General features: G+C 45.2%; 1 protein-coding gene across 1 annotated transcript in view; it reads right to left on the bottom strand.

Moving 5' to 3' along the window:
* LOC144741216 (uncharacterized) overlaps window positions 1-15,000 on the bottom strand; it is a gene marked incomplete at its 3' end in the record, with an annotated part of 46,435 nt that overhangs the window by 5,892 nt on the left and 25,543 nt on the right. Inside the window, exons 5-6 of the mRNA XM_078623814.1 lie at window positions 14,619-14,680; window positions 1,069-1,135 (exon numbers count right to left, since the gene is read on the bottom strand). Of these exons, the coding sequence (XP_078479940.1) occupies window positions 1,069-1,135; window positions 14,619-14,680 (129 nt within the window). The remainder of the gene's footprint in view (window positions 1-1,068; window positions 1,136-14,618; window positions 14,681-15,000) is intronic.

The following is a 15,000-nucleotide window of genomic DNA, read 5'->3' as shown; positions in this document are numbered from 1 at the left end:
GGGGGAGACACGGGGAGAGACACGGGGAGAGACACGGGGGAGAGACGCGGGGGGAGAGACGCGGGGGGAGAGACGCGGGGGGGGAGACGGGGGGGGAGAGACACGGGGGAGAGACACGGGGGAGAGACACGGGGGTAGAGACGCGGGGGGAGAGACGCGGGGGGAGAGACGCGGGGGGAGAGACACGGGGGGAGAGACACGGGGGAGAGACACGGGGGGAGAGACACGGGGGGAGAGACACGGGGGGAGAGACACGGGGAAGAGACACGGGGGGAGAGACACGGGGGAGAGACACGGGGGGAGAGACACGGGGGGAGAGACGCGGGGGAGAGACGCGGGGGGAGAGACACGGGGAAGAGACACGGGGGGAGAGACACGGGGGAGAGACGCGGGGGGAGAGACGCGGGGGGAGAGACGCGGGGGGAGAGACGCGGGGGGAGACACACGGGGGAGAGACGCGGGGGAGAGACGCGGGGGGAGAGACGCGGGGGGAGAGACACGGGGGGAGAGACACGGGGGAGAGACACGGGGGGAGAGACACGGGGGGAGAGACACGGGGGGAGAGACACGGGGAAGAGACACGGGGGGAGAGACACGGGGGAGAGACACGGGGGGAGAGACACGGGGGGAGAGACGCGGGGGAGAGACACGGGGGGAGAGACACGGGGGAGAGACACGGGGGAGAGACACGGGGGAGAGACGCGGGGGGAGAGACACGGGGGGAGAGACGCGGGGGGAGACACACGGGGGAGAGACACGGGGGGAGAGACGCGGGGGGAGAGACACGGGGGAGAGACGCGGGGGGAGAGACACGGGGGAGAGACGCGGGGGGAGAGACACGGGGGGAGAGACACGGGGGAGAAACGCGGGGGGAGAGACACGGGGGAGAGACACACGTGGAGACACACGTGGAGACACACGTGGAGACACACGTGGAGACACACGTGGAGACACACGTGGAGACACACGTGGAGACACACGTGGAGACACACGTGGAGACACACGTGGAGACACACGTGGAGACACACGTGGAGACACACGTGGAGACACACGTGGAGACACACTAACCGATGTCTGGCCTTGCTACTCTCTGATAGAAATTCAGCTCGGTGTAGATGGGGCCTTCCTTTGGACCCTGGTGGGGCAACATCACAAACTCACTGTGACATCAACAACAACAACACACTCGTAATGATGACGACATCAACAACAACACACTCGTAATGATGACAACAACAACAACAACACACTCGTAATGATGACGACATCAACAACAACACACTCGTAATGATGACAACAACAACAACAACACTCGTAATGATGACATCAACAACAACACACTCGTAATGATGACGACATCAACAACAACACACTCGTAATGATGACAACAACAACAACACTCGTAATGATGACAACAACAACAACAACAACACTCGTAATGATGACGACATCAACAACAACACTCGTGATGACGACATCAACAACAACAACAACACTCGTAATGATGACGACATCAACAACAACAACACACTCGTAATGATGACGACATCAACAACAACACTCGTGATGATGACGACAACAACAACACTCGTAATGATGACGACAACAACAACACTCGTAATGATGACGACATCAACAACACTCGTAATGATGACGACATCAACAACAACACTCGTGATGATGACGACAACAACAACACTCGTAATGATGACGACAACAACAACACTCGTAATGATGACGACATCAACAACACTCGTAATGATGACGACATCAACAACAACACTCGTAATGATGACGACATCAACAACACTCGTAATGATGACGACAACATCAACAACACTCGTGATGACGACATCAACAACAACAACAACACTCGTAATGATGACGACATCAACAACAACACTCGTAATGATGACGACATCAACAACACTCGTAATGATGACGACATCAACAACACTCGTAATGATGACGACATCAACAACACTCGTAATGATGACGACAACAACAACACTCGTAATGATGACGACAACAACAACACTCGTAATGATGACGACATCAACAACACTCGTAATGATGACGACAACAACAACACTCGTAATGATGACGACATCAACAACACTCGTAATGATGACGACATCAACAACACTCGTGATGATGACGACATCAACAACACTCGTGATGATGACGACAACAACAACACTCGTAATGATGACGACATCAACAACACTCGTAATGATGACGACATCAACAACAACACTCGTAATGATGACGACATCAACAACAACACTCGTGATGATGACGACATCAACAACACTCGTAATGATGACGACAACAACAACACTCGTAATGATGACGACAACAACAACACTCGTAATGATGACGACAACAACACACTCGTAATGATGACGACATCAACAACAACAACACTCGTAATGATGACGACATCAACAACACTCGTAATGATGACGACATCAACAACAACACTCGTGATGATGACGACATCAACAACACTCGTAATGATGACGACATCAACAACAACACTCGTAATGATGACGACATCAACAACACTCGTAATGATGACGACATCAACAACAACACTCGTGATGATGACGACATCAACAACAACACTCGTAATGATGACGACAACAACAACACTCGTGATGATGACGACATCAACAACAACACTCGTAATGATGACGACATCAACAACACTCGTAATGATGACGACATCAACAACAACACTCGTAATGATGACGACATCAACAACACTCGTAATGATGACGACATCAACAACAACACTCGTAATGATGACGACATCAACAACACTCGTAATGATGACGACAACAACAACAACACTCGTAATGATGACGACAACAACACTCGTAATGATGACGACATCATCAACACTCGTAATGATGACGACATCAACAACACTCGTAATGATGACGACATCAACAACACTCGTAATGATGACGACAACAACACTCGTAATGATGACGACAACAACAACAACACTCGTGATGATGACGACATCAACAACACTCGTGATGATGACGACATCAACAACACTCGTAATGATGACGACATCATCAACACTCGTAATGATGACGACAACAACAACAACACTCGTAATGATGACGACATCAACAACAACACTCGTGATGATGACGACATCAACAACAACACTCGTAATGATGACGACATCAACAACACTCGTAATGATGACGACATCAACAACAACACTCGTGATGATGACGACATCAACAACACTCGTGATGATGACGACATCAACAACAACACTCGTAATGATGACGACATCATCAACACTCGTAATGATGACGACAACAACAACAACACTCGTAATGATGACGACATCAACAACACTCGTAATGATGACGACAACAACAACAACACTCGTGATGATGACGACATCAACAACACTCGTAATGATGACGACATCAACAACAACACTCGTAATGATGACGACATCAACAACACTCGTGATGATGACGACAACAACAACACTCGTAATGATGACGACATCAACAACAACACTCGTAATGATGACGACAACAACAACAACACTCGTAATGATGACGACATCAACAACACTCGTAATGATGACGACATCAACAACAACACTCGTAATGATGACGACATCAACAACACTCGTGATGATGACGACATCAACAACACTCGTAATGATGACGACATCAACAACACTCGTAATGATGACGACATCAACAACACTCGTAATGATGACGACATCAACAACAACACTCGTGATGATGACAACAACAACAACACTCGTAATGATGACGACAACAACAACACTCGTAATGATGACGACAACAACAACACTCGTAATGATGACGACAACAACAACACTCGTAATGATGACAACAACAACAACACTCGTAATGATGACGACAACAACAACAACACTCGTAATGATGACAACAACAACAACACTCGTAATGATGACGACAACAACAACAACACTCGTAATGATGACAACAACAACAACACTCGTAATGATGACGACATCAACAACAACACTCGTAATGATGACGACATCAACAACACTCGTAATGATGACGACATCAACAACACTCGTAATGATGACGACATCAACAACACTCGTAATGATGACGACAACAACAACACTCGTAATGATGACGACATCAACAACACTCGTAATGATGACGACATCAACAACACTCGTGATGATGACGACAACAACAACACTCGTAATGATGACGACATCAACAACACTCGTAATGATGACGACATCAACAACACTCGTAATGATGACGACAACAACAACACTCGTAATGATGACGACAACAACAACACTCGTAATGATGACGACATCAACAACACTCGTAATGATGACGACATCAACAACACTCGTGATGATGACGACAACAACAACAACACTCGTAATGATGACGACATCAACAACAACACTCGTAATGATGACGACATCAACAACAACACTCGTGATGATGACGACATCAACAACAACACTCGTAATGATGACGACAACAACACACTCGTAATGATGACGACAACAACAACAACACTCGTAATGATGACGACATCAACAACAACACTCGTAATGATGACGACATCAACAACAACACTCGTAATGATGACGACATCAACAACAACACTCGTAATGATGACGACATCAACAACAACACTCGTGATGATGACGACATCAACAACAACACTCGTAATGATGACGACAACAACACACTCGTAATGATGACGACAACAACAACAACACTCGTAATGATGACGACATCAACAACAACACTCGTGATGATGACGACATCAACAACAACACTCGTAATGATGACGACATCAACAACAACACTCGTAATGATGACGACATCAACAACAACACTCGTAATGATGACGACAACAACAACACTCGTGATGATGACGACATCAACAACAACACTCGTAATGATGACGACATCAACAACAACAACACACTCGTAATGATGACGACATCAACAACAACACTCGTGATGATGACGACATCAACAACAACACTCGTAATGATGACGACATCAACAACAACACTCGTAATGATGACGACATCAACAACACTCGTAATGATGACGACAACAACAACAACACTCGTAATGATGACGACAACAACAACAACACTCGTAATGATGACGACATCAACAACACTCGTAATGATGACGACATCAACAACAACACTCGTGATGATGACGACAACAACAACAACACTCGTGATGATGACGACATCAACAACACTCGTAATGATGACGACAACAACAACAACACTCGTAATGATGACGACAACAACAACAACACTCGTAATGATGACGACATCAACAGCAACACTCGTAATGATGACGACATCAACAACACTCGTGATGATGACGACAACAACAACACTCGTAATGATGACGACATCAACAACACTCGTGATGATGACGACAACAACAACACTCGTAATGATGACGACATCAACAACAACACTCGTGATGATGACGACAACAACAACACTCGTAATGATGACGACAACAACAACACTCGTAATGATGACGACAACAACAACACTCGTAATGATGACGACAACAACAACACTCGTAATGATGACGACAACAACAACACTCGTGATGATGACGACAACAACAACACTCGTAATGATGACGACAACAACAACAACACTCGTAATGATGACGACAACAACAACACTCGTAATGATGACGACAACAACAACACTCGTGATGATGACGACAACAACAACACTCGTAATGATGACGACAACAACAACAACACTCGTAATGATGACGACAACAACAACACTCGTAATGATGACGACAACAACAACACTCGTGATGATGACGACAACAACAACACTCGTAATGATGACGACATCAACAACAACACTCGTGATGATGACGACAACAACAACACTCGTAATGATGACGACAACAACAACACTCGTGATGATGACGACAACAACAACACTCGTAATGATGACGACAACAACAACACTCGTAATGATGACGACAACAACAACACTCGTAATGATGACAACAACAACAACACTCGTGATGATGACGACATCAACAACACTCGTGATGATGACGACAACAACAACAACACTCGTAATGATGACGACAACAACAACAACACTCGTAATGATGACGACATCAACAGCAACACTCGTAATGATGACGACAACAACAACAACACTCGTGATGATGACGACAACAACAACAACACTCGTAATGATGACGACAACAACAACACTCGTGATGATGACGACAACAACAACAACACTCGTGATGATGACGACAACAACAACAACACTCGTAATGATGACGACAACAACAACACTCGTGATGATGACGACAACAACAACACTCGTGATGATGACGACATCAACAACAACACTCGTAATGATGACGACATCAACAACACTCGTAATGATGACGACAACAACAACACTCGTGATGATGACGACAACAACAACAACACTCGTAATGATGACGACATCAACAACACTCGTAATGATGACGACAACAACAACACTCGTGATGATGACGACAACAACAACACTCGTAATGATGACGACAACATCAACAACACTCGTAATGATGACGACATCAACAACACTCGTGATGATGACGACAACAACAACACTCGTGATGATGACGACAACAACAACACTCGTAATGATGACGACATCAACAACACTCGTAATGATGACGACAACAACAACACTCGTGATGATGACGACATCAACAACAACACTCGTAATGATGACGACAACATCAACAACACTCGTAATGATGACGACATCAACAACACTCGTAATGATGACGACAACAACAACAACACTCGTAATGATGACGACATCAACAACAACACTCGTAATGATGACGACAACAACAACAACACTCGTAATGATGACGACATCAACAACAACACTCGTAATGATGACGACAACAACAACAACACTCGTAATGATGACGACAACAACAACAACACTCGTAATGATGACGACAACAACAACAACACTCGTAATGATGACGACATCAACAACAACACTCGTAATGATGACGACATCAACAACAACACTCGTGATGATGACGACATCAACAACAACACTCGTAATGATGACGACATCAACAACAACACTCGTGATGATGACGACAACAACAACACTCGTAATGATGACGACATCAACAACAACACTCGTAATGATGACGACAACAACAACAACACTCGTAATGATGACGACATCAACAACAACACTCGTGATGATGACGACAACAACAACAACACTCGTAATGATGACGACAACAACAACAACACTCGTGATGATGACGACAACAACAACAACACTCGTAATGATGACGACATCAACAACAACACTCGTGATGATGACGACAACAACAACACTCGTAATGATGACGACATCAACAACAACACTCGTAATGATGACGACAACAACAACAACACTCGTAATGATGACGACATCAACAACAACACTCGTGATGATGACGACAACAACAACAACACTCGTGATGATGACGACAACAACAACAACACTCGTGATGATGACGACATCAACAACAACACTCGTGATGATGACGACAACAACAACAACACTCGTGATGATGACGACAACAACAACAACAACACTCGTAATGATGACGACATCAACAACAACACTCGTAATGATGACGACATCAACAACAACACTCGTGATGATGACGACAACAACAACAACACTCGTGATGATGACGACAACAACAACAACAACACTCGTAATGATGACGACATCAACAACAACACTCGTAATGATGACGACATCAACAACACTCGTAATGATGACGACATCAACAACACTCGTAATGATGACGACATCAACAACACTCGTAATGATGACGACATCAACAACAACACTCGTAATGATGACGACATCAACAGCAAAACTCGTAATGATGACGACATCAACAACAACACTCGTAATGATGACGACAACAACAACACTCGTAATGATGACGACATCAACAGCAACACTCGTAATGATGACGACATCAACAACAACACTCGTAATGATGACGACAACAACAACACTCGTAATGATGACGACATCAACAACAACACTCGTGATGATGACGACATCAACAGCAACACTCGTAATGATGACGACATCAACAACAACACTCGTGATGATGACGACAACAACAACAACACTCGTGATGATGACGACAACAACAACACTCGTGATGATGACGACAACAACAACACTCGTAATGATGACGACATCAACAACAACACTCGTAATGATGACGACATCAACAACAACACTCGTAATGATGACGACATCAACAACAACACTCGTGATGATGACGACATCAACAACAACACTCGTAATGATGACGACAACATCAACAACACTCGTGATGATGACGACATCAACAACAACACTCGTGATGATGACGACAACAACAACAACACTCGTAATGATGACGACAACAACAACAACACTCGTGATGATGACGACAACAACAACAACACTCGTGATGATGACGACAACAACAACAACACTCGTGATGATGACGACATCAACAACAACACTCGTGATGATGACGACATCAACAACAACACTCGTAATGATGACGACATCAACAACACTCGTGATGATGACGACAACAACAACAACACTCGTGATGATGACGACAACAACAACAACACTCGTGATGATGACGACATCAACAACAACACTCGTAATGATGACGACAACAACAACACTCGTGATGATGACGACAACAACAACACTCGTAATGATGACGACATCAACAACAACACTCGTGATGATGACGACATCAACAACACTCGTGATGATGACGACATCAACAACAACACTCGTAATGATGACGACAACAACAACACTCGTGATGATGACGACATCAACAACACTCGTAATGATGACGACAACAACAACAACACTCGTAATGATGACGACATCAACAACACTCGTGATGATGACGACATCAACAACACTCGTAATGATGACGACAACAACAACAACACTCGTAATGATGACGACAACAACAACACTCGTGATGATGACGACAACAACAACACTCGTAATGATGACGACATCAACAACACTCGTAATGATGACGACAACAACAACAACACTCGTAATGATGACGACAACAACAACACTCGTGATGATGACGACAACAACAACACTCGTAATGATGACGACATCAACAACAACACTCGTAATGATGACGACAACAACAACACTCGTGATGATGACGACATCAACAACAACACTCGTAATGATGACGACAACAACAACACTCGTGATGATGACGACATCAACAACAACACTCGTGATGATGACGACATCAACAACACTCGTGATGATGACGACATCAACAACAACACTCGTAATGATGACGACAACAACAACACTCGTGATGATGACGACATCAACAACACTCGTAATGATGACGACAACAACAACAACACTCGTAATGATGACGACATCAACAACAACACTCGTAATGATGACGACAACAACAACACTCGTGATGATGACGACATCAACAACACTCGTAATGATGACGACAACAACAACAACAACACTCGTAATGATGACGACATCAACAACAACACTCGTGATGATGACGACAACAACAACACTCGTAATGATGACGACATCAACAACAACACTCGTGATGATGACGACATCAACAACACTCGTGATGATGACGACATCAACAACAACACTCGTAATGATGACGACATCAACAACACTCGTAATGATGACGACATCAACAACAACACTCGTAATGATGACGACATCAACAACACTCGTAATGATGACGACATCAACAACAACACTCGTGATGATGACGACATCAACAACACTCGTGATGATGACGACATCAACAACAACACTCGTAATGATGACGACATCAACAACACTCGTGATGATGACGACATCAACAACAACACTCGTAATGATGACGACATCAACAACAACACTCGTAATGATGACGACATCAACAACAACACTCGTGATGATGACGACAACAACAACAACACTCGTAATGATGACGACATCAACAACAACAACACTCGTAATGATGACGACATCAACAACACTCGTAATGATGACGACATCAACAACACTCGTAATGATGACGACATCAACAACACTCGTAATGATGACGACATCAACAACACTCGTAATGATGACGACAACAACAACACTCGTAATGATGACGACAACAACAACAACACTCGTGATGATGACGACAACAACAACAACACTCGTAATGATGACGACATCAACAGCAACACTCGTAATGATGACGACATCAACAGCAACACTCGTGATGATGACGACAACAACAACAACACTCGTAATGATGACGACAACAACAACAACACTCGTGATGATGACGACATCAACAGCAACACTCGTGATGATGACGACATCAACAACAACACTCGTGATGATGACGACATCAACAACAACACTCGTGATGATGACGACATCAACAGCAACACTCGTGATGATGACGACAACAACAGCACTCGTAATGATGACGACATCAACAACACTCGTAATGATGACGACAACAACAACAACACTCGTGATGATGACGACATCAACAGCAACACTCGTGATGATGACGACATCAACAACAACACTCGTGATGATGACGACATCAACAGCAACACTCGTGATGATGACGACATCAACAGCAACACTCGTGATGATGACGACAACAACAGCACTCGTAATGATGACGACAACAACAACACTCGTAATGATGACGACAACAACAACAACACTCGTAATGATGACGACATCAACAACAACACTCGTAATGATGACGACATCAACAACACTCGTAATGATGACGACATCAACAACACTCGTAATGATGACGACATCAACAACACTCGTAATGATGACGACATCAACAACAACACTCGTAATGATGACGACAACAACAACAACACTCGTAATGATGACGACATCAACAACAACACTCGTAATGATGACGACATCAACAACACTCGTAATGATGACGACAACAACAACAACACTCGTAATGATGACGACAACAACAACACTCGTAATGATGACGACATCAACAACACTCGTAATGATGACGACATCAACAACACTCGTAATGATGACGACATCAACAACACTCGTAATGATGACGACATCAACAACACTCGTGATGATGACGACATCAACAACAACACTCGTGATGATGACGACATCAACAACAACACTCGTAATGATGACGACATCAACAACACTCGTAATGATGACGACATCAACAACAACACTCGTAATGATGACGACATCAACAACACTCGTAATGATGACGACATCAACAACACTCGTGATGATGACGACATCAACAACAACACTCGTGATGATGACGACATCAACAACAACACTCGTAATGATGACGACATCAACAACACTCGTAATGATGACGACATCAACAACAACACTCGTAATGATGACGACATCAACAACACTCGTAATGATGACGACAACAACAACACTCGTAATGATGACGACATCAACAACAACACTCGTGATGATGACGACAACAACAACACTCGTAATGATGACGACATCAACAACACTCGTAATGATGACGACAACAACAACAACACTCGTGATGATGACGACAACAACAACACTCGTAATGATGACGACAACAACAACACTCGTAATGATGACGACAACAACAACAACACTCGTGATGATGACGACAACAACAACACTCGTAATGATGACGACAACAACAACACTCGTAATGATGACGACATCAACAACAACACTCGTGATGATGACGACAACAACAACACTCGTAATGATGACGACATCAACAACACTCGTAATGATGACGACAACAACAACACTCGTGATGATGACGACAACAACAACACTCGTAATGATGACGACATCAACAACAACACTCGTAATGATGACGACAACAACAACAACACTCGTAATGATGACGACAACAACAACAACACTCGTGATGATGACGACATCAACAACACTCGTAATGATGACGACATCAACAACAACACTCGTAATGATGACGACAACAACAACAACACTCGTAATGATGACGACATCAACAACACTCGTAATGATGACGACATCAACAACAACACTCGTAATGATGACGACATCAACAACAACACTCGTAATGATGACGACAACAACAACAACACTCGTAATGATGACGACAACAACAACAACACTCGTAATGATGACGACATCAACAACAACAACACTCGTAATGATGACGACATCAACAACACTCGTAATGATGACGACATCAACAACACTCGTAATGATGACGACATCAACAACAACACTCGTAATGATGACGACATCAACAACAACAACACTCGTAATGATGACGACATCAACAACACTCGTAATGATGACGACATCAACAACAACAACACTCGTAATGATGACGACATCAACAACAACAACACTCGTAATGATGACGACAACAACAACACTCGTAATGATGACGACATCAACAACACTCGTAATGATGACGACATCAACAACAACACTCGTAATGATGACGACATCAACAACAACAACACTCGTAATGATGACGACATCAACAACAACAACACACTCGTAATGATGACGACATCAACAACAACAACAACAACACTCGTAATGATGACGACATCAACAACAACAACAACACTCGTAATGATGACGACATCAACAACAACACTCGTAATGATGACGACATCAACAACAACAACACACTCGTAATGATGATGACAACAACAACAACAACAACACTCGTAATGATGACGACATCAACAACAACAACACTCGTAATGATGACGACATCAACAATACTCATTCACGATTTTAATATCTTAATATGTATTATGATGCTGAGTGGGTGAGTGGTGAAGTGGGTGAGTGAGTGAGTGAGTGGGTGAGTGGTGAGTGGGTGTGTGGTGAGTGGGTGGTTGAGTGAGTGAGTGAGTGGATGAGTGAGTGGATGTTTGAGTGAGTGGATGGATGGTTGCGTGAGTGAGTGGATGGTTGAGTGAGTGAGTGAGTGGATGGGTGGTTGAGTGAGTGAGTGGATGAGTGGTTGAGGGAGTGGATGGGTGGTTGAGTGAGTGAGTGGATGGCTGAGTGAGTGGATGGGTGGTTGAGTGGGTGGTTGAGTGAGTGAGTGAGTGGATGGAAGGTTGAGTGAGTGGATGGGTGAGTGAGTGAGTGGATGGATGGTTGAGTGAGTGAGTGGATGGGTGGGTGGTTGCGTGAGTGAGTGAGTGAGTGGATGGGGTGAGTGAGTGGATGGGTGAGTGGGTGGTTGAGTGAGTGAGTGGATGGGTGAGTGAGTGAGTGAGTGGGTGGTTGAGTGAGTGAGTGGATGGGTGGTTGCGTGAGTGAGTGAGTGAGTGGGTGATTGAGTGAGTGGATGGGGTGAGTGAGTGGATGGGTGGTTGCGTGAGTGAGTGAGTGGGTGGGTGGTTGAATGAGTGAGTGAATGGGTGGTTGAGTGAGTGGATGGGTGGTTGCGTGAGTGAGTGAGTGGGTGATTGAGTGAGTGAGTGAGTGGATGGGGTGAGTGAGTGGATGGGTGGTTGAGTGGATGGGGTGAGTGAGTGGATGGGTGGTTGAGTGAGTGAGTGAGTGGATGGGTGGTTGCGTGAGTGAGTGAGTGAGTGGGTGGTTGAGTGAGTGAGTGGATGGGTGGTTGAGTGAGTGGATGGGTGGTTGCGTGAGTGAGTGAGTGGGTGATTGAGTGAGTGAGTGAGTGGATGGGGTGAGTGAGTGGATGGGTGGTTGAGTGACTGAGTGAGTGGATGGGTGGTTGCGTGAGTGAGTGAGTGAGTGGGTGGTTGAGTGAGTGAGTGGGTGGTTGAGTGAGTGAGTGGGTGGTTGAGTGAGTGAGTGGGTGGTTGAGTGAGTGAGTGGGTGGTTGAGTGAGTGAGTGAGTGGTTGAGTGAGTGAGTGGGTGGTTGAGTGAGTGAGTGAGTGAGTGGGTGGTTGAGTGAGTGAGTGAGTGGTTGAGTGAGTGAGTGGGTGGTTGCGTGAGTGAGTGAGTGAGTGGGTGGTTGAGTGAGTGAGTGGGTGGTTGAGTGAGTGAGTGGGTGGTTGAGTGAGTGAGTGGGTGGTTGAGTGAGTGAGTGGGTGGTTGAGTGAGTGAGTGTGTCGTTGTGATCTGCAGTATGGTGGTGTTGATGATTGAACACAGCGTGGCGGTGGTGGTGGCGGTGGTGGTGGCGGTGGTGGCGGCGGTGGTGAGACAGTGAATCGGTCCTCAACACGGGTGGAGGAGGAGGAGGAGGGGGAGCGACTGAGTGAGTGAAGTTCACGACAACAGCAACCACGGCACATTGGCAGCAGCAGTAGCTGCAGCAGCTGCAGCAGCTACTGCTGCAGCAGCAGTAGCAGCTGCAGCAGCAGTAGCAGCAGCAGTAGCAGCAGCAGTAGCAGCAGCAGTAGCAGCTGCTGCAGCTGTAGAAGAGTGACGGGGAGGCGACTGGCGTACGATTTTGATGAGGTGACCGGCACCGCCCTGGTCCCCAGCTGATTGGCCGGTCAGCTTCTGTGCTGTTCTCACACGCACACACACACAGACACACAGACACACACACAGACACAGACACACACACACACAGACACACACACACACACACACAGACACACACAGACACACAGACACACACACAGACACACACACAGACACACACACACACAGACACACACACAGACACACACACACACAGACACACACAGACACACACACAGACACACACACAGACACACACACAGACACACACACACACACACAGTCACACACACAGTCACACACATAGACAGTCACACAGACACACAACAAAGATAAAGACAATGATCCCCCGTGTAGCCTT

The sequence above is a fragment of the Lampetra planeri genome, unplaced genomic scaffold (genome assembly GCF_965212315.1).
Source record: "Lampetra planeri unplaced genomic scaffold, kcLamPlan1.2.h2 scaffold_473, whole genome shotgun sequence".
Lineage (NCBI taxonomy): Eukaryota > Metazoa > Chordata > Hyperoartia > Petromyzontiformes > Petromyzontidae > Lampetra > Lampetra planeri.
This window is presented reverse-complemented; position numbering and strand designations above follow the sequence as displayed.